The 22526-nt window shown below is 39.5% G+C and overlaps 1 protein-coding gene across 1 annotated transcript; it reads left to right on the forward strand.

Moving 5' to 3' along the window:
• The first annotated feature begins 4251 nt into the window (after positions 1-4251).
• On the forward strand, positions 4252-5374 carry LOC101519529 (casein kinase I-like). Its single transcript, XM_036497827.2, has one exon. It carries the CDS (start codon positions 4286-4288, stop codon positions 5372-5374), a length of 1089 nt encoding a protein of 362 aa, XP_036353720.2. The 5' UTR covers positions 4252-4285.
• Positions 5375-22526: the final 17152 nt, after the last annotated feature.

Raw genomic sequence — 22526 nt, forward strand, 5'->3', positions numbered from 1 at the left:
CTCTTGTGCCAGAAGGACCAAAATAATTTTTCCTGATTAATAGTGTGTATGTGGTAATGTTCCTGGAGGTAAAACCCATGAAAATAAGCTTTTGACCAGACCCTTCTTACAGATATATCCTTCAAAGTCCATCACAGTAAGCCTTCAAAACTTTTTTATTATTATTATTACTTTTACTTCTAATGCTGATTATATGTTTGGTCAGGGTGGGAAGGATCAAGGGGTAGGGAAAAGTGGGTGAAATCATTGTTTCCAATTTTTTTGTGCCAAAATCAATTTTTTCTTTTCAATTCAAGAACCTGAATGAAAGCCACAAAATCCAAAAGGTCACTGATTGACATTGATTAACTATGAGAGAAGAGAGAGTCATAATAGATCCTAGAGCTACAATTGAGCATACAATTTCTCATACAGTTAATGTGATCTAAGAAGGTTTGAAATTCAGGGTTGAGAGAGGACAGCGGTCAAAGGAGAACCTGCGAAATTTACCAGTACTTCCACATCTTCAAACCCTAATAAATGAAAAATTTGACACTGAAGATGATTCCTGAGAAACAAATTCTTAAAGTTGAAGTCACTCAATTGGTTCTGTAACAATAGACTGATGTCATCATTGGTCCTGTGTTACTGTACCAAAATATAATCGACATGGTCATATGTATTTTTTTATTTTGTTTTATGATACAGTTTCACAGGCTCTGGGATTCCCCCAAACCCTCTCCATGCCCTCCCCCCACATGTTGGATTCCTCCATATTGTTATAGTAGTACATTTCATATCCAGTCATGATTCCTTCATTGTGGGCATGGACTATGCAGAGAGTCTAGCATCTTATGGTCCAGATAAATTCAACAGTTTCCTTGGGAGACCATCCCTGGCCTGAAAGTAGAGCTGGCAGAATATCATCCCCTCCAATTAAAAGCCACTACACAACTTCAACAACAATTTACAACATCATGAAGTTAGTTGACATGGTATTGAGTGACCAATATGTTAGAAAATGCAAGTTCTTAACCACATCCTGTGACTACTTCACTGACATTTCAAGTTTAGTTTATACATAGCCGGCTGCTATACAGCTTAAAATGGTTATAGGGTACTATTCAGCTGTCTCGTGTCTATTTTCATTTTTATATTTAGCAGCTTATAGTATTCAAGCATGATTTTTACTGAATTTGGTGAATTTTATATTTCTTCTTGGCTCTGGAAGAAGGGGAGAGATAAAAGCAGAAGCCACACCCAGCCTTCCAAATTTCCCAATATCCAGGGAAGGGGAACTGCCACTTGATATCAACCCAGGGACCTGATGTAGTGCATGTTCCGTGGGTTCTGAACAAGCAGTTTAGATAGTTCTGAAATGCTGGTGATTTCACCAATCCAAGGTTAAGGCAATCCTCTCAATGTCCATTGGCTGACACAGTTGACCTCAAGTCTCCATTCACCCAGATGTTTCCTGTCATTGTTTGCTGGGGTAGTTGCCCAATTTGTTCTGTTCTCCTTCCTCTGCTACGATACCAAATGCGCTGCCATATTCTCCATGCACATCAGGGTCTGCGTCTATTGCTCCTACTTTTTAATTTACAGTCAGGACCAAGGACCAGAGCCAGGCGACCTGAACCCTGCTGATGCCCCACTTGCAGGGCACATGAAACTGGAACCAACTTCTCAGCCGGGCTCCAAGACCCAGGCCAGGTGACCCAAGATCCTCCAGATCTCAAGCCCTTGGGGCTCACAAACCCAGCTCCCACTGACAACAGGCTGGCATGGTTCACCTTACGTCAGCATCCACTCTCACGTTGCACAGCCAAGTTCAGTCCAGCAGGCCCGCAGTTTCAGCTCCTGCTGGTAAGCTGCAGTCTAGCCCAGTACAGTCAGAACTCTTGCCTGACCCCAGTGTGAACTGGCTGGTGTTGCGGCCTGAACTGGCCTCTCCTGCACCCTGTCCTGGTTCTCAGATCTGCCAGTGGATGTTATGAACTGGCCTAAGCTGGTCTGTCCCCAGAACCAACCCACATATATGCTGTCAGATACTGTAACCTGGAATGGTCTGGACTATTCCTTGCTTTGGTTCTTGTGCTCACCTGCAGGGACTGGGTCCCGACAAAGGAGTTTCCAAAGATCCTATCTGGTCTCATCCCAGTAGCAGATCTCACACACACCAGTGGGTCCTTGGCCCAGGTTGACTTTGTCTACCTCCTGTCCTGGAGGAAGAGTGGCCTTGCTCAACTAGCCCACACCCATTCTGGTTTTTACTTTTGGGTGTTGCAGCCCAGCCATGGTTGGTCCACACCAAGACACAGCTTCTTAGTGGTTCAGTGGGAATCAAGAGCTTGTACTAGTGGGTGCTGGAGTGTAGCCCAGTCTATCGCTCCACAGACCCAGTCCATACCCACACCGAGGGAGACTGTAGCATGTCCAGCTCAGCCTGCTACCATCAATCTGGATCTCGTGCTCACCAGTGGGACCCCAACCCAGCTGGTATATCCCTTTAGATCCCCAGCCAGGCTGGTTCCCGTTAACATTTCTTAGGTGCCAGCAGAGATTGCAGTTCCACGGGGTGAGCCCACATATCCCTCACAGATTCTGCCACCAGACACAATTCTCCCACATGCTGGTTATAGTCATGGTCCATCTTAATTTCACCCTTCCCCTGTTCCAACTCGCACTGGTGGGTACTGTGATTTTGCCCTGTCAGGTAGGCCCCAGCCTTAACTTTAGTGTGTGCCAGTGAATGGTGCTCAGTGGTGGTCAATGCTAACTACCCTAGCTCAGGTCTCCCAAGTGTGGTGGTACTTTGGAATGACCTTTAAATGTTTTCCCATCCCTCTTCCCTCAAACTGCTTGGTTTCAACAGTTTCGATTATCTGAAAGTATAGTGGCTTTGTCCATGAATGTCCCCTCAGCAGTCATTTCTCTCCGGGTCCCCACTCAGCCTCACTTGTGCTGTAGCCCACATCCCATGTAAGCCCATATGCCCAAGTCATTAGAGTGTGTTGCCACTGGGCAGCCCAAGGGCATTACCCACCACCATTGGTGCCTGGGCCACCCAATCAGGAGTCATCTCTGCCACCTTAATAGGATATATGTTGTTTTTATTACAGGCCAGGTATTGTGTATGAAATGTAGAGAAATGCAGAGGTTCAGAATTGCAACTTTTTTTCAAGGAGCAATCAATTTAGCTTCATCTCTGCACTCAGCATGTGGACATTACACTGCTGAAAATTATACACCTGATCAGATAAACATCTGTCTTATTCTTTAAAGGAATGATTGCTTGAAATGTATTTTATGAGTTTTCATATATCACAGTAGTCAGTACATTTCTGATTTAACAAACATTAATATTGATGCTGCTATGAAATATTTTTACATATGTGAAATACATAGTTGAAGTTAAGTAACAAAGATTGTTCTGTATTACCTGTATGGGCCTCTATAATCTATTGGAAAGCCTTAGAAAAAAATAGATAAGATATTGCGGGGGGGAGTGATAATGAAAGAAAAAAACAATTCCACCTGTGGACCATGACTTTCTTCCAAGCCTGTGGTATACAGCTAATCTCTAGCTGACTACCTCTGCTATGGATTTTGCAATTTCCACAGCAGTCCAAAAATAATGGAAGGTGATTTCTGAATTCATTGTGATTCATTCAGAAATAATTCTAAACATGTATGTAGATATTTGACATGTATACTGTATATTCTATTTAATTTGCTGTGCTTCTTTATTGAGTCTTAACTTCCAAAATGTAAATGAAGCATTATTCAGGGGAAAAAGTTCATATGCTGTAAATGAATACAAGACTTTGCCATAGCGGCAGGGTAGAATCTGTGGAAGTACATTTAAATAGGTCATTTTCCCTTGTGTCTCATGGCTGGGAGAAATGAGTGTAAGATTCATAGTTAAAACCAAGATGGAGGCATGGGCGGAGTCATAGAATTTGCAAAGGGGCGGAGCCAACTACACTAAGTCATAAAGGCATCCAGGCTGGCGAGGCTCCCTTGGGCAGAAAGCAAGGCAATAGGAACTGCCAAGAAACCAACAGCCGGCATAACTGCCCCAGAACCACTTCAGAATCCTCGTACAGCTAAAAAGATACAGAGGGGCGGTAGACGTGTCTTTGTGGGCCAACCCGGGGTGCTGTAACACACAGGAAGAGCTCATTCGCCACTTCCTGTCGCTCCTTGGTAGCCTTCCCTGCGGACGAAATCTCTGCTCCTCACGGACTTCCGTTGGCCCTCAGAAGTTTCTGGATTCGGCCTCAACGCCATTTTGTGTGTGAGAATGGCGAACATCATCAACTGCAAGAGCAAATTCGTGGTGGGAGGCAAGTACAAGCTGTTGAAGAAGATCGGGTCAGGAGGCTTTGGGGAGATTTACCTTGCGATTAACATCACCGACGGCAGGCAGTTGGCCGTGAAGTTAGAATCACAGACTGCCAACAGTCCAAAGCTGCTGGAAGAGAGCAAACTGTACACGATTCTTCAGGGTGGGGTTGGCATCCCTCGCATAAAGTGGCAAGGCCAGGAAAACGGCCATAATATGCTAGTCATGGATCTTCTTGGGCCTAGCCTCGAAGACCTCTTCAAGATGTGTTCTAGAAAGTTTACGCTGAAAACCGTACTTATGTTGGCAGACCAGATGATCAGTAGAATTGAATATGTACACAAGAAGAATATCATACATGGAGACATTAAGCCGAGTAACTTTCTAATGGGCACTGGCTGTCACTGTGAAACATGTTTGGAAAATCCAGGGAGAAAGAGGAAGGCAAGCAGAACTGTCAGTACGACTCAGGATACATCCTTGTCCGTAGAAGACCAGCTCTTCCTTATTGATTTTGGTCTAGCCAAAATGTACAGAAATGATGAAACAAACCAACACATCCCTTACAGCGAAGATAGAACCTTTATTGGCACAGCCCGCTATGCAAGTATCAATGCACATCTTGGAATTGAGCAGAGTCGCCGAGATGACATGGAGTCTATAGGCTATGTTTTGATGTATTTTAATAGAGGCAGCCTGCCCTGGCAACGACTGAAGGCTGAAACAGTCAAGCAAATGCTTGAAAAAATTCGTGAAAAGAAGATGTCCGTGCCTGTTGAAATTCTGTGTCAGGGGTTTCCTGATGAATTTGCTACCTATTTGAACTATTGTCGTGCGCTTCAGTTTGAGGAAGCCCCTGATTACACATATCTGAGGCAGCTCTTCCGCAATCTGTTTACAACTATGGACTACAAATATGACTACACCTTTGATTGGAATCTGTTAACAAAGAGTGAGGCAGAGCAGGCAGCATCTTCCAACAGCAGGGGCAGGGTAGATGCCCTGACTCAAGAGTCCCAAAGGCAAGCTAAGAGTTCATTTAAATAGTCGCTAAGCAGTTATTGTGAAACAGAACAATCAGAATAGATGATTGGAACAGCATTTGCCACCCCAAAATCTTGAAATGGTAGTTGTTACCTGCATTAGCCAGTGGTGTTAAAAAAGAATGTTGATTTAAAGAATTGCATTGGTTATGCAGTATGAATTCAGAGTTGTAGTCACTCTAATTGTATTAACTGATTCTGAAACGAGGTGTCTTGTTTTCTATGACATTTTTGCAAATGTATGAAATTAAACAATTTGACACACATATTGGCAGATAAGTTGTGTGTGTGCCAATATTTTGTTCAGATCTTTAGTTGTCAACTGTATTGTTTGAAACCTATTACTAAAGACCTGAGCAGTCTCCAACCACAGTTGTGATGATTGTGAAGTTCACAAATGGGGGTTATTAGGGTTTTTCTGTTTCTGGGATGGCAAGTTATTCACTGTTGGCCTCAGTGTTCTTCATGTTCAATTGAGGGGAGCTTGACAGCCATGTGTCTGGGTGAGGATATGTTGGGTTGAATTTCTTTGGGTTTTGCTGCCCTTCCTGCATTTGGCTTCCCCTTATTTTCCAATGTTTGGGAAGTTCTTTTTTACAGATTCATTGAATATTTCCTGCAGTATTGCCTCTCTCTCCAAAACTTCAGGAATTCCAAAAATCCTTATATTTGATTTTTAAATAATGTCATTTAGTTCAGGGATAGTTTATTCTTTAAAAAAAAGATTTATTTATTTATTATTGGAAAGTCAGGTATACAGAGAGGAGGTGAGACAAAGAGAAAGCTCTTCTGTCCGTTGATCCAATCCCCAAGTTGCCGCAACGGCTGGAGCTGAGCCAGTCCGAAACCAGAAGCCAGGAGCCTTTTCCATGTTTCCAACACAGGTGCAGAGTTCCAAGGCTCTATGCCATCCTTGACTGTTTTCCCAGGCCACAAACAGGAAGCTGGATGGGAAGCGGGGCCGCAGGAATTAGAACCATTGCCCATAAGGGATCTCAGCTCATACAAGGGGTGAACTTTAGTTGCTAGGCTATTGCACCAAGCCCAGGGATACTTCATTCTGCTGGTGAGGTTTTCTGTAGCCTTTTTGTTTTGTTCTATTGTATTAGAGAAGATAGAGCCAAGATTATACCTGATGGACTGTGTTATTGCAATACACAGGGGCAATGTGGGGGCAAAATAGATGAGTGTGGGGAGAGGGAGGAAGACATATGCCTGCAAAATAAATAATAAATATAATAATATTAATAAAATGGTTGGCCTCTTGTTTGCTAGACAGTTGATATGGTAGCAACCAGAAATTTCAGCATTTCTGCATATAAAAATCTCTACATGTTTACCTATCCTAAAATATGTATTTCCATTTAATTGTTTTCATAGCCCCTGCCCGTGTTGCCACTACATTAGAAATTTTTTAGTTATCTATTTCTTTGTTGAGTGAAACAACTTCACTTTAATGTTAATTTAAAATATTGCCTCAGGAATTAAAAAGAAAGAAGGAATAAGAAGGGGAGGGTGGGAGGAAATTTGATGATGTATTTCAACTTTGACTGTGAACTATATTAATCTGTTCTCTCAGCAAGTTAAAATGAAAAATATGAAGAAAGAAAATTGAGTGAGTAGTAGATAATTCTTAGGACTCTATTAATTCTATAATGTTCTTTGTATTAAATAAAATCATTTGTCACAAATTTAGTTAACATGCTACATGGTTAAATGTAATCACCATAAACATCTAAAAAAATTATTCATACATAATTTATTCTACCTTTTTAATGCGATTAGCTTTGGGAATGGAAATGCAAATGAAAACACAGTAAATATGATAATTTCCCTACCCTCTTCCCCCTTATATACATCAGAGAATAGCTGATCTTTATCCATGGCTTAAAAATTCATATAATATTGAATTTATGATTTCAGAATTTTTTTAATTTCTACAGTACAAAATGTAATTGCCTTTTCAAGTTTAATCTTGAAACAAGGGAAAAAAAATCAATTATTTCCCTGAAATTAATTAACATAAAATATTAAGAGAAAATAGTAACTAAATACTAGAAGTCTCTATTGAACCTACAAAATCTAGGCAGCTAATAATGATTCTTGATAATCCTCAAGGTGAATGAAATCCCATCACTTTCTGTTAGTTCAGACTGCTTTTCTTTTTTGAAAATAAGCTAATGTTACTCTAGTAAGCATAAAAAATCATAAATATCATCGTGTATATTAAAGAATAAATTACTTTTGATTTTGGAGACTAACCAAATGAAACAAATATTCTGCATTTGGGTCAAGTACATCTCTCTTACAAAATAAAACACTAATTCTTTGAGAATAATTTAAAGCTTTTTTTTTTTTGGAGTGATTTCCTTTGAAGATTTTTATTAATCAGCTTGAAACAAGTTATTTAAAACAAATTGATTGCATATTATTTAAAATATTATTTTAGAACTCAGTTAAAATGAAATTCAGTGTTCTTTAGGTGTCTAATCGGGATTTCTTCTTAAGACATAGGTCATTACTTCAGCTTGGTTCTCAAAAATGTATAATTTTAAGTTTGTGCAATAGTCATCATTATTCATCTAACAAAATGTATAAATAATTTTTTCTAATCCTATATAAATACTAATTTTTACAGAGAAGCTTCAAGTTGTGTTAAGTCTTGCAATTCCATTCAAATTTTTGCTTGGTCTTCAGATGTTTTATGTTAACCTATGTCCTCTACAACCTACATCCCTACAAGAATGGAAACTCAAAGATTTTAGGCTTCTGGAGACTGATGTATCAGACTGACAATTTTATGAAATTAAACAATAAAACAGCTGAAAAAAATCAGTAAAAAAAAAAAACCAGGAAGCTATTCTTTGAGATTTTTTTAACCTGGAGTCAGCTTTATTAAAACCAAAAATATTATCACATTGATTATTACTATTAACATTCTTTGCCTCACGCTGTAGCCATGCATATAGTGAACAACAGGAGTTATCAAGAATATATACTTTTTTAAGATATTTTTTTTTGGTTTTTTTAAACATTTATTTATTTTTATTGGATATATAGAGAAGAGGAGAGACAGAGTGGAAGATCTTCAGTCCGATGGTTCACTCTCCAAGCGGATGCAACAGCCGGTGCTGAGCCAATCTGAAGCCAGGAGCCAGGAGAAGCTTCCGGGTCTCCCATGAGGGTGCAGGGTTCCTAGGCTTTGGGCCGTCCTGGACTGCATTTACTAGGCAACTGGCAGAGCGCTGGATGGGAAGTGGAGCTGCTGGGATTAGAACCAGCGCCCACAAAGGATCCTGGCCTGTTCAAGGCAAGGATTTTAACTGCTACACTATCTTGCTGCACCAAGATATATTTATTTTTGAGAGGTAGATTTACAAAGGAGAGACATAGAAATATCTTCCATTTGCTGGTTCATTCCACAAATGGCCACAGTTTTCGGAACTGAACTAATCCAAGCTTGGACCCAGAAACTTCTTTTGGATATCCCACATGGGTGCAGGGGCTTCTTCTGGGTCTTCCATATCTATCCTCTGCAGCTTTTGCTACCCAAAGGCAGGGATCTGAATTATAAGTGGAGCATGAAGACATAACTGCTGCTAGCAGTAGCAGGCAGACAATTAGCTTGTTGAGCCAATGTGCTGGCTCAAAGAAAATAAGCTTTCAAACATGATGGAGAAAATTGTAACAGCATGGGGCAAGTGTAAGACACTATTTTACTGTGGCTAGCCATTTATTAGCAAGCACTAATTAGACAGAACTTCCATTGAGAATGCAAAAGCTATTATACCTAGTTGAATTATTTATAGCTTTTAATATTTTTAATGTGTTTAAAAAGGATAATTTCATGAAAAAGAGAATTGTCAATACCCTCTTAAGTGGTTTCTGAAATAAGTTAGTTTACATAGAAAATGATTGTATGTTAAAAATTAAGTTGGAATCTTCCACAAGCATTTGTCCTCAAAATTTAATATTTACTAAAATATCCAATTGCTACGTTATGCTATGTGCTTAATCTCATTCTTCGTTGTTTTTGAAGACTAATGCAGAGAAGGAAAAAATCGACATACAAAATGTTTCATCATGCTTCTGAGGCAATTGTGTAGATTAATAACTTGGAACATCATAAATTTCTCAAATATATTCATTCATCAAAACTGAAAGCAGGCTGCCCAGGGGCGGCGGGAGGCCGTGTGCGCGCGGCGTGCATGGACGGGGCGTGCGGGAGTCCGAGCGGCCTTGCAGCGGGGCAGGAAGGGTTGGCCGAGCCGAGGGGCAAGGAAAAAAAAAAAAAAAACCACTGAAAGCAAACAGTATCTGAATGAATGTTTTTATTTAGTAGACATGAAAAATGAGAAATACCAAACTTCTAATTATCTGTGTACATACCATGCTTTATTTTTCCATTGCATTTAAAAGGTATATTTATATCATTGCTTACACTGTTAAGAGGTATGCACAGCCATGTGGGTTTCTGGTCGATGCGTGGAGGAAGACAAATCCAATGTGATGGGTGGGACAAATGTTTCAGTATTATTTTTTTCTCCGGTGTCTGCAGGAAGGAGAAGGGAGGGGACCACTCCTTGCTGTCAAACTACATTGAACCTGGGTATTGTGGACACACATTTGATGACACCTTAGAGACCATGATGTGGGGCAGAGTGTCCTAAAAGTGCTTACTTGAGTGGTTTTGATGGTTCTGAGATGTCATTGGCTTTGTTGCAGCAGGGTTGGTTGAGAAAATCTTTCCAAGGTCTACTGATTGACCAGGTACACGTGTCTTTGTGCATCCCCAGGCCCAGGAATGTGTGAATGTGTGAGTGTGTGAGTGTGTGTGTGTATGTGTGTATTTCATATTTTCATTGATGAATATATCTATATTGAATCTTTACCTTTGCTATTGTGATTTGAGCTGCTCTAATCATGGTATGAAAACATATTTTCATTTGCTGATTTCACTTTTTTTGTATTTATTTCAGCAATGGGATAGCCAGGTCAAATGGTAGACCTACTTTGGTTTTCTAAGGCATCGCTATACTGTTTTCCATAATGGCTGTAAAAATTCACAATCCCACCAACAATATTAGTGTATCCTTTTTCCAAAACTCATCTGCACTTGTTACTTTTGGGCTTTTGGATGACAGCCCATGTAACTTAAGTGTGGTGATTATGGCTTTTATTTTTGCATTTCCCTGATGATATGGAGTTTTTTTTTTTAATGTGTTTGTTGGCCGTTTGTATTTCCTCCTTTGAAAAATACTTGTTCTTATCTTTTGCACATTTCTTAACTGATCTTTTTGTTTTATTGATGTTGGATTTCTTGAGCTCCTTATATATTATGAATATTGATCTTTTATTGGATGAATTGCTTACAAATATTTTCTCCTATTCTGTCGATTACTTCTTCACTTTATTGTTTCCTCTGCAGAAGCCTCTTGATATAATCTCATTTGTCTATGTTTGCTTTTATTGACTGTATTTCTGAAGAATATTATCCAGGAAATCTTTGCCTAGGCCAGTTGTCCTGAAGCATTTTCCCTATATTTTACTGTAGTGGTTTGCTTTTTATATAGAATGTAAGGTACAAGTCTTAAACATATAGAAATCTATGTTTTTCCAACACCATTTGATGAAGAAATTGTCCTTTCTACAGAGAGTAATTTTAGCTCAATTAATTTCAAGGGGGCATGTTACTCTTTCCTAATCTGTTTGTTTGTTTGTTTTTAAAGTCAAGACTTCTTTGACTATTCAGTTGTATTCCATATGAATTTGAAATTCTTTTTCTGGTGCTGTGAAAAATTTCTCTGAAATTTCATTGGGATTGTATTGAATTTATAAATTTCTTTGGATAGTATGTACACCTTGATTATGTTTTTCAAATCCATGAACATGGAAGATTTTTCCATTTTTGACATCTTGTATTACTTCTGTTAATATTTTGTAGTTTACATTGAGCAGATCTTTTATATCCTTAGTTAAATTTATCCCAAGGTATCTGAATTTTTTGAGGCTACTGTAAATGGTTCTGATATTCTTCAACCAGAACATTATTGGTAAAAAAAAAAAATTGCTGTTGTTTTAATGAGTTGATTTTTTTATCATGGAAATTTGCTTAATTCTCTTATGAATTTGAATAATCTGTTAGTGGAATCTATTGATTCACCTATATAAATGATCATGTCATCTGCAAACAGGGATAATTTGAAATCCTACTCTTCAAATTGTATCATTTTGGTATTTCAATCTTACCTGATGGCCTTGGTTAAAACTTTCAGGAATGTACTAAGTGATAGTGATGAGAGTTATGCACCATGTCTGCTTCTGGGACTTAATTAAACTACGTCTAACTTTTGCCTATTCAATATGATGCTAGCTTTGCCATGTAGTGGGTTTTCCATATAGTTCCTTAATTCAGTTGAGGCAAATCTCTTCTATATAAAAAATTTCAAGGCTTTTATAATGAAAGGATATATGTGCTTATTTACTTATTCATTTATTTATTTATTTTTAAAGCTCCATTTATTGGAAAACCAGAATTACACAGAAAGAAGAGGCACACACACGCGCACGCACGCACGCGCGCGCACACACACACACACACACACACACCTACCTTTCCCCCACAGGTTCACTCCGCAAATGGCTGCAATCTGCAGTGACCGAAGCTGGCAAGGTTTGAAGCCAGGAGCCAGGCACTTCTGTGTATTCTACATGAGTACAAGTAGCTAAACACTTTGATCATCCTCTGATTCTTTGCCAGACACATTAGCAGGAGCTGGATCTGAACTGGAGCAGTCAGAACTCAAAATAGTGCCTATCTGAATGCCAACATTGCAGGCAACATCTTTACGTGCTATGCCACAGAACTGACCTGTTCATATTTCTTGTATTCCTACACTTATTTTTCTTCGGTGGTGCCATCTGTTTTTCTATTACTTTTGAAGGACTTTCTTTTTACTAAAGTCTATGTTGTTGTTGTTGTTGTTCTGGAGATTTGCATCTGGGGCTTCGTGGAGTTCCTAAGATTTACACTTGAACTTTATTCGTGGGTGCAGCATAGAGCCAGAAAGTTCAAGCTACCATTTGGGGTGGCTGAAAAACCTAGAGTGACTCCCCCAAGGTGGACATGATTCAGAAGCTCTGGCTATATGTATATTTGTGGAACGAGATGTTTAAGATGCTTGATTCTTTCTAAGTCCTCGCTCATTTCTGCACCAGCATGTACCAGGCAATAGCAGCTTAGAGAAAGCTCACTGCTCACAGTGCCTGCACACATCACCTATTTCATTCCTACATGCCAGGTGAAGTACTGATTCTCACCTTAGTCCATGTCCTAATCACATTGTGAGATCTATCCATAATACGCAGAGAGCTTGGGTCTCTGCAGTCAGACTGGATGGATATATGGAAACCTTCCAGAACCTGTGATTGTCTTAGCTCTGTGGCACATGCCATAACTCCCACAGTCACAGAGTGCAGGGGCTCTGCTCTCTGTCATGTTAGTTGCACTTTCTCTGACTCTGGGAGCTTTGGTAGCACAAAGAATATTTGTTGTCCAATGAGTCAAAATAGAATTCAGCAGTGATTCTATCACCACAAAGAGATTCTGGTGCTGTAATGGGGGCAAGAATAGGAAATAATGTGGCTTCTCTTTATAGAGCAAAATAATGGCTGAGACCCCCGACAGCTCCTCAGGCAAGACTTGCCGTGATGACTGCAGAATTCTCTGTTAGTTTAGGCTGCTGGAGGTAGGTGTTATAGTGGCTTCTTCTGAACTTACCTTGACAATCACAGAGCCAGTTACATAGATGCAGGGGAGGTTGGAAGTGCTACCGAAAGTGATGGTATGTTTCACTTCTTTTCTCACTTGCACCATGGAGTCTATGCTTTCTTCTGTCAGCTCTACACTGAAAATACCTCTTAGGGGACAGAACTGTCGCAGAGCAGGTTGAGCCACCACCTGAATCTTGGCATCTCATATGAGTACAAGTTTGAGTCCCAGCTGCTCCACTTCCAATATAGCTCCAAGGTAATGTGCTTGGGAAAGCTACAGAAAAAATGTCCTAATACTTTAGCCCCCTGTACCCACGTGAGAGATCCAGATAGAGTTCCAGGCTTCTGGTTTAAGCTTGGCCTAGCCCTGCACTTTGCAGTCATTTTGGGGAGTGACTTGATGGATAGAAGATTATCTAGCTTGCCCTAACTCTTCCTTTCAAATATCTAAACCATTTTTAATTAAATTTATTTTTATCGCGTTTTTAGGGAACATTTTCCTTTATATGTCTTTTCTGTTATTTCTCTGTAACTGATTGTCAATGCAGAATCTCACGTTAAGCTAGGTTGGTTCTCTAGATGCCACATGTACTTTTAAAAAAACATTTAATTATCTTACAACTGGTAAGGCATATTTACAAAGAGAGAAAGAGGTACAGAGAAAGATCTTCCACCTGCTTATTGACTCCCCAAGTGGCTGCAATGGCCAGAGTTGAACGGATCGAAAGCCAGGAGCCAGGAGCTTCTTGTGGTTCTCCCAGGCAGGTACAGGGTCCCAAGATTTTGGGTCATCCTCGACTAATTTCCCAGGCCACAAGCAGGGAAGCTGGAAGGGAAGTCGAGCAGCAGAGACAAGAACCGGCACCCATATGAGATCCCAGCATTTGTAAGGCTAATATTTTAGCCACTGAGCCAAAGTGCCGGACCCCACATTGATTTTTAATATCTGTTTAGATACCCTAATAGTATATAGCACAGGCATGTATCTACTTGAACTCTAGAATCATGACTTTCCAATATGGAACATATTTTCTGGTAAATAAGAATGTTTCACTGTTTCTTGTAGGTCATGCTTCTAAAGATGCCAGCCTTCAAAACTGAATTAACATGAAATATCTATCAATTTATTAGGAACAAGGACAGAATGTTTTCTTTGGCCTTACAGGAAGAATATAAAATACACAGGTCAAAGTCAGAGTGAGGGTGATACTGAAGTTCAAGGGATTGGAACACAAAGAACTGAGAGAAGAGTAATATGAAATGAAGTTAAAGATAGAAGGGGGGAGGTGTTTACAATTTTTGGTAATCGGGGCCTGCCCGGAAGCGTAGTGTGTAAAACCACGACCTGTGGTGTAGGCATCCCACATGATGCCTGTTTGAATCCTGGGTACTCCACTTTCGATCCACCTTCTTGGTATTGTACCTGGGAAGGCAGTTGAAGCTGGCCTAAGTCCTTGGGCCTCTGCACCCATATGGGAGACTGAGAAGCAACCCTGGACTCCTGGCTTGTAACCAGCCTAATTTGGCTGTTTCAGACATTTGGGGAGTGAATGAGCAGATGGAAAATTTGTCTTTCTGTCTCTTCCTCTCAGTAACACTCCCTTTCAAGTAAATTATTCTTTTAAAAAAATAAGATTTGATCATTGAAAGGCTATCCATTTGCACTTTGAAATTGAGTCATTATAATGTTATCATATTGAACCGCACTTCTTTTTTTTTTTTAAAGATTTATTTATTTTATTACAAAGTCAGATATACAGAGAGGAGGAGAGACAGAGAAGATCTTCCGTCCGATGATTCACTCCCCAAGTGAGCCGCAATGGCCGGTGCGCGCCGATCCGAAGCTGGGAACCTGGAACCTCTTCCGGGTCTCCCACATGGGTGCAGGGTCCCAATGCATTGGGCCGTCCTCGACTGCTTTCCCAGGCCACAAGCAGGGAGCTGGATGGGAAGTGGAGCTGCTGGGATTAGAACTGGAGCCCATATGGGATCCCGGGGCTTTCAAGGCGAAGACTTTAGCTGCTAGGCCACGCCACCGGGCCCAGAACCGCATTTCTTTTAAAAAAATATTCATTTTCATTGCAAAGTCAGATATACAAAGAGCAGGAGAGACAGAGAGGAAGGTCTTCCATCCCTTGATTCACTCTCCAAGTGGCCGCAATGGCCGGAGCTGAGTTGATCTGAAGCTAGGAGTGTGGAGCCTCCTCTGGGTCTCCCATGAGGGTGCGGGGTCCCAAGGCTTTGGCCGTCCTCGACTGCTTTCCCAGGTCACAGGCAGGGAGCTGGATGGGAAGTGGGGACACCAGGATCAGAACCAGAACCCATATGGGATCCTGGTGTGTGCGAGGCGAGGACTTTAGGATTTTTAGGACTTTAGGATGCTAGGCTATTGTGCTGGGTCCGAACCACATTTCTTAGTTGTTATGTAAATAGCAGACTATATATATACAAAAGCCAGAAATGGATTAGTGGGCAATGTTGGGAGCAGATAAGTCAGTTAGTTACTGTAAGACAATCGAAACTGGTAGTTTCTGAGACAATCACATGCTGTGGTCTGTCTGCCTTCTCCTCTCCAAACACATGCATTGAATCTTAGTAAACTATTAGGAGTAGGTGCATTTGAGAAGTGATAAAACCATAAAGACAGAATTCTCATGAATAAAATCGGTGCCTTTATAAAAGAGAGCCTAAAGTGTGACCTTACCATGTCACTCATTGAGGCCTCAGAGAGAGTACACCACTTCTGAAGCAGAAAGCATGTCTTTCATCAGGTATCAAATCTGCTGGTGCCTTGATCTTGAACTTCTCAGCCTTCAAAACTATAAGAAATAAATCTGTTGATCATAAGGCACTAGTTTATGGTATGTTATGTCATCTAAAATGGGTTAAGACATGGTGACAATAGTAGAAATTTTGAGGAAAAGAATTTGCTCTATTTTAACAAAGCATAGAAGGTGGAAACAAAATATTGTTTTTTTGGACAGGAAATGGGTAGCGAATAATTGATGTAGGCAAAGGAGCATTCTTTGTCATGGAAGCATAATGATGTAAATTTTTGCTGATGGTATGTTGGAGCTTTTAATTGATTGGGATGATACTCTGTTGGCTCTGTCTTCAGACCAGAGAGGGTATACCTAAGAAGCCGTTGAACTTGACTGGACAATAAGATGCTGGACTCTATGTTTGGTATACGCTTGCAATGGGGGAATCTCAACTGAACTTGAACTGTGGTTATGCAACAAGGTGGAGGAATCCACCATGGTGGGAGGGTTTGGGGAGGGGTGGGGAGAACTTGACGGGACAATAAGATGCTGGACTCTATGTTTGGTATACGCTTGCAATGGGGAAATCTCAACTGAACTTGAGCTGTGGTTATGCAACAAGGTGGAGGAATCCACCATGGTGGGAGGGTTTGGGGAGGGGTGGGGAGAACCCAAGTATCTATGTAACTGTGTCACATAATACAATGTAATTAATGAATTTAAAATAAAATTAAAAAAAAAAAAAAAAAAAGAGGATATGAAGAGTTTGGGTTTCTTAGATCTGTTGTGACAATTACTGACTTAAAGCCAGCATGGAAAACTGGTTGAAGATACCCATAATATCTATAATCTTTGTGTTTTCTGATTATTTTTAATTTATACATTAGTCATGATCATATTGATAAGACTATAAATACTGAGTATTTTGACATTCATTATACATGGCAACATTATATATGATCTCTTGTTGGGAAATATGAATCTTACATTGACAAAGAAGTCTCTGCTTGACATCAAGGCTTTGACAAGATGTGACAAATGTTTCCCCAACTTAGATTAGTTTAACAATCAGAAAGGGAAGAGCATTTCTGTCATAGAATACGTTTCATTTTTCAAGTAGAAGCTTAAATCTGAAACGTAAAGTTTTAAAATGGGAAAAACCCCTGTGTGCATTAGTGTTAGGGTACTGACCACTGTAAATTGTTGTGATACCTTTGTCATCTAGCCTTATTCCACAAACTTGAAGGAAACAAAATAGACGTTACTAGCTGCCAGTGAGTGACACTAAATCTCTTCTACCATGACAAGCATAATCCTCTGATAAAATAAGCTTCTTTATCTGTAATGTTATCATCTGTCAACCAAAGTGATGTGATGTCACACCAAGGACAGAATATGATTTGGGTATGGACACACTAAATTTTCTTTTGCATGAAATAATCTGATATAGAGATATTTGACAAGTACTGTAATTATTTAAAGTACTTATGACAAAGTAGCATAATTTGTCAATATTGCAAACATAATTGCAATGCAAGTAGTCAAAATAATTGTGATTAAATAGCTCTTCCGAAGAGGGTAACACAAGAATGACAAGGAACTCTGGTTACTGACATTTAGAACTCAGGCAGAATTGTCAACCTATCTATATGTATTGTTTTCATGAAAAATGTTATTCAGTTCTGATTTTAATGTTACGAGGGTGCATGATAGTGGGTGTGAATTTGGGCTTGTCAAATATTGCTTTTCACGTGATGTGGCATAGCTTGTAATTAACATTCTGTCGTGATATATCACTCTAGGAGAATTTTACCAACTTTCCTAAAGGTGTTAATTTTATTTTAATTTTAAGAAACAGATTGTAAGACATTTCCTTTTCCAAATATATATGTTATTCACCCAGTGGGTCTCATTATTGCTATTCAATCTTTTTTTAAATATTTATTTATATTAGAAAGTCAGATATATGGAGAGGAGGTGAGACCAACAGGAAGATCTTCCATCCGATGATTCACTGCCCAAGTGGCCGCAAGGGCTGGAGCTGAGCCAACCTGAAGCCAGGAGCCAGGAAATGCTTCTGGGTCTCCCTTGTGGTTGCAGGGTCCCAAGGCGCTGGGCTATCCCTGACTTTTCCCAGACCACAAGCAGGGAGCTGAATGGGAAGCGGGGATGCCGGGCTTAGAATCGTTGCCCATATAGGATCCTGGCACATTCAAAGCAAGGACTTTAACCACTAGGCTACTGCACTGGGCCTTTGTTATTAATTCATAATGTTTTATTTATAAAAACGAAAACATTTATTTCAGAAAGCTATCACAATCTCATTCCTTATTTTTTTATGTATTTAGTCTGCAATGTATCAATTATACATCTATATTTACTTTTACTTTTTTTACCGCTTTGTTTAGATAACTTGTTTAAATTATTATTTGCTGTTGCTCTTGATTTTTAAATTCTATCATACACATTAGTACTTTAGACACATAACCACTGCTTTATGTGAACATGACCAAATATCTAATGTCATCTAGTTTTCAGGAGGAAACTAGAAATATATATTTTTCATCACAATGAACTATTGACGTCACAGAATGAACAATACATAACTCATTCAAAAGAAATTAAATACCTACTGGCAGATTCATTTTTGATATTGGAAGAAAACTAAGCATAATCATTGTTATAATACAGCTTTGAATAGAAAATTTGATAAAGGATCAGGTCTCAGACTGTATACTAGCTTTGACATAATCTTCCTTTAAGTAAAATATTTTTTTATTATATAAATTGAATGTGTCATTTCTGGATGCTCCACATATAGGGACATACTTCACAGTGCTTCAAAGACTAGACCCTCACAAGTAACCAGAAATTATTATTCAAGATTTCTTTCTACAGTATTTGAATCTCTAACCTCTGAATTTTTTTTTTGTGATTAAGATTTGGTATTTAATATTTTTTAAATTTATTTTTAATTAATATTTAGCATTATGTGACAGTTTCATAGGCTTTGGGAATCCCCCTGCCCCTCCCCCTCCCCTCCGCCCTGGTGGATTCCTCCACCTTGATGCAGCATTGCAGTTCAAATTCAATCAAGATTCTTTCCTTGCAAACATAATACCAAGCATGGAGTCCAGCTACTTATTGTCCAGATGGGTTGAACAGTTTCTTGGGGAGACCATTTCTGGTCCGAAGTCAGAGCTGGTATAATATCATCACAGTCAATTAAGAGTCCCAATATAACATCAACAGCAATTTGCAATATTATGGAATTGACATAGTTTTGAGTAACCAGTATGTTAAAAACAACAACAACAACAACAACAACAACAACAACAACAAAAAAGAACAAAATAACAAAAAACAAGTCCTAACCACAACCTATGATTAGCTCATTGACATCTCAATTTTAGTTTATATACAGGACCGGACCGGCTGCTATATACCTTGAAAAGGCTATAGGGTACCATTCAGCTGTCTCATATCTATTTCATTTTAGTATTTAGCCATTTGTTGTGTTGAAGTATAATTTTGTTGATCTTGGCAGATTTTGGGATAATCTAGACTGGCTTGTAACTCTAACAAGATATTTGTTGACATTTAATGTGCAGAACATTTTTTTTTTGGGGGGGGGGTGTGCAGGAAAATCCTCAACACCATGGTGAGGAGTGACTAATCTTTGTGTCCCACCCAGCAAGGCATGAGCCAATCCATGCCAGCTCTTTCCTGTCAGATTTCAAGCTCTACTTTCTGTTGTTTGTCTATTTATTTTAGGGTTTTTTTTTTTTTTTTTTTAGTTTGTATGATTGTTTGTTTGCTGTGAGGGGTTTTCGAAGCGATCCTGATGGTCACTGCGAGGGAGGGCGGGGGTCCAGAGGTGGAGCCAGGCTCGGACCAGAGGAAGCTCTCCTCCCTGGTCCCGAAGGACATTAATTGTTCTTCTGTGTCTGTTGACCGCTCAGGGCTTCTGGTTGTGTTTCCGATGACGTTGGTTTCTGTGGGGTGGTGTTTGGACTTCTTCCATCCCCTGCAGAAGCTCCGGTTGGGGGTGGGTGACCTCAGAGTACTCAGCCTCCGAGGGCATCCAATTCCCTGTGGCCTCCTTGGCAGTTGGGGTATAGTCCTTGTTGCTCGTATTAGTAGTTTGTGTTGAAGATCTGGGAGTCTTCGTGGTTGGGATCCAAGCTTCCTCCTTACCACCTGCTCCACTCTGGAGTGCCCCCCTGCTCCACGCACATGACCTCCTGTTAAGAGGTTGTCAGGATCGCACCCGATTCCCCCCTCATGCATTGGTATAGTAGTTTTATTGTTGTTTAGTGCCGCTTTGAGTCTGTTGTCTATGAATTACCAGATTTGACCTTGATAAGCTATATTGTACTTTTTTTTTCTCTCACTCTTTTTATGGTCTTGAAAGATTTCCCTGCACTCCCCCCCATTACCGGTTAACATAGTGTATTGAGGGTATAGTAGGTTTTACAGTTTTTTGATGTAGATCTTAAATATTCTGACATTAATTGTTGGTTTATAGATTATATCGCGTTATATTATTGCATTGGATACAGGTTGTTAGAGATTGCACTAATATTACAATATACAGAATTTTTTAACCTGGAGTTGTTTTCTAGATCATTGATCTGACACGTCTATACTTTATAATCCTCTGTGCATTCAATTAGGATCATGCACTGTGCTAAGCTGACATTTCTGTTATTTTCAGGTTTCCTATGCAATACTACCATAAAGGTTGCCATTGAATTCACTATTTGAAATTACACTAAACAATTGGATGACACTCTATAGGATATTTCAAAGAAACTGAGGAGTTCTCAACAATTTCTCCAATTCTAAACTTAACTATACCTAAGGCTACAATCTGTAAGAATTCCAGTTGTGCCTAAATTTAAGTGTTACAGTGGATAAACTGCACAATTTCCAACTGAAATATTTTCTATAACATCTGTATATGATGACAGCTGCAAAAGTGGATAGATCATCGTTTGCATGCCTTTTCATGTTATTAATTACATTAATAGGTCAAAAGATATTCTTTTGGTATCTTATTACATATCTCTGAAATATATGTAATGAAAGGTCACTATTTGAGATGCATATTTCACTTATGCAATTTATATCTAATTCAACAAACAAAACTGAATTTAGATCAATTATGTCACATATCTCTTAACTGACTGTACTACTGTTCCTAGAAAGCTAAGAAGTCAAACCTGAAAAAACAAGAGGATGCTATTTTTACATATGGTTGGAATTTTATCCATATATGAATTTTAAACCTATTCCAGTAGTTTTAGATTTATACTTAAATGTCATTGAGTACATTCAATATCATATTTTTAATATTATTTTCATTAAGTGATGGAAGCAGATTGCTTCACAAAGCTAAGATGATGTTACTGACTTCCAAGTCCTAGAACCATGGTATAGCTCATTTTTTAAAATTGATTACATTACATTATGTGACACAGTTTTATAGGCACTGGGATTCCTCCCACCCCTCCCCAAACCCTCCCCATGGTGGATTCCTCCACCTTGTTGCAATATTACAGTTCAAATCCAGTCAAGATTCTTTCATTGCAAACATATACCAAGCATAGAGTCCAGCATCTTATTGTCCAGATAAGTTCAACAGTTTCTTGGGGAGACCAAGGTAGAGCCGGCAGAGTATCATCCTGATCAATTAAAAGTCCTGACATAACACCAGTAACAATTTATAACGTTATGGAATTAGTTGACATGGTATTGAGTAAACAATATGTTAAAAAAAAAATGCAAGTTCTGAACCACATCCTGTGACTTCTACATTGACATTTCAATTATTAGTTTATATACAACCGGGTTCTATACACCTTAAAATGGCTATAGATTACTATTCAGCTGTCTCGTGTCTATTTTAATTTTAGTATTTAGCAGTTTATAGCGTTGAAGCATGATTTTGCTGAACCTGACTATTTTTCGGGTAGTTTATAACTCTAACAAGACATGTGTCAACAGTTTAGGTGAACATTTTTAGGAGGGGTGTGCAGAGAAATGTTTGATACCCCAGTGAGGAGTAGCTAATCTTTGTGTACCACCTAGTGAGGTATAAGTGCATCCACGCTGACCATTTCCTGTCTGATTCTAAGCTTTCCTTGTTGTTCTCTGTCTATCTATTCTAGAATGTTTGTTCGTTTGTTTGTTCTGAGGGGTTTCTGGAGCGATCCTGATGGTCATTATGAGAGCGGGTGGGGACCCAAAGTCGGAACCAGGCAAGGACCAGAGAAAGCTCCCCTCCCTAGTCCCGAAGGAAGTTTACTGTTCTGTTTCTGTGGGCTACTTAGGGCTATTGGCTATCATTCTGATGACCTTGGATCCTGCAAGCCAGGATTTGAACTTCTTCCATCCCATGTGGTAGATCCAGATGGGGGTGGGTGACTTCAGTGTTCTCGGCCTCCGAAGGCACTCCAATTCCCCGTGGTCTCCTTGGCAGTAGGGATGTAGTCCTTGGTGCCCGTACTGATAGTCCTTGGTGAGGATCTGGGAGTCTTCAGGGTTGGGATACAAGCCTCCTCCTGTCCACCTGGTATAGCTCAATTCTAGACTGCATTTTTAATATCCTGAATACTA

This window comes from Ochotona princeps, chromosome X, assembly GCF_030435755.1.
Source record: "Ochotona princeps isolate mOchPri1 chromosome X, mOchPri1.hap1, whole genome shotgun sequence".
NCBI classification, from domain to species: domain Eukaryota; kingdom Metazoa; phylum Chordata; class Mammalia; order Lagomorpha; family Ochotonidae; genus Ochotona; species Ochotona princeps.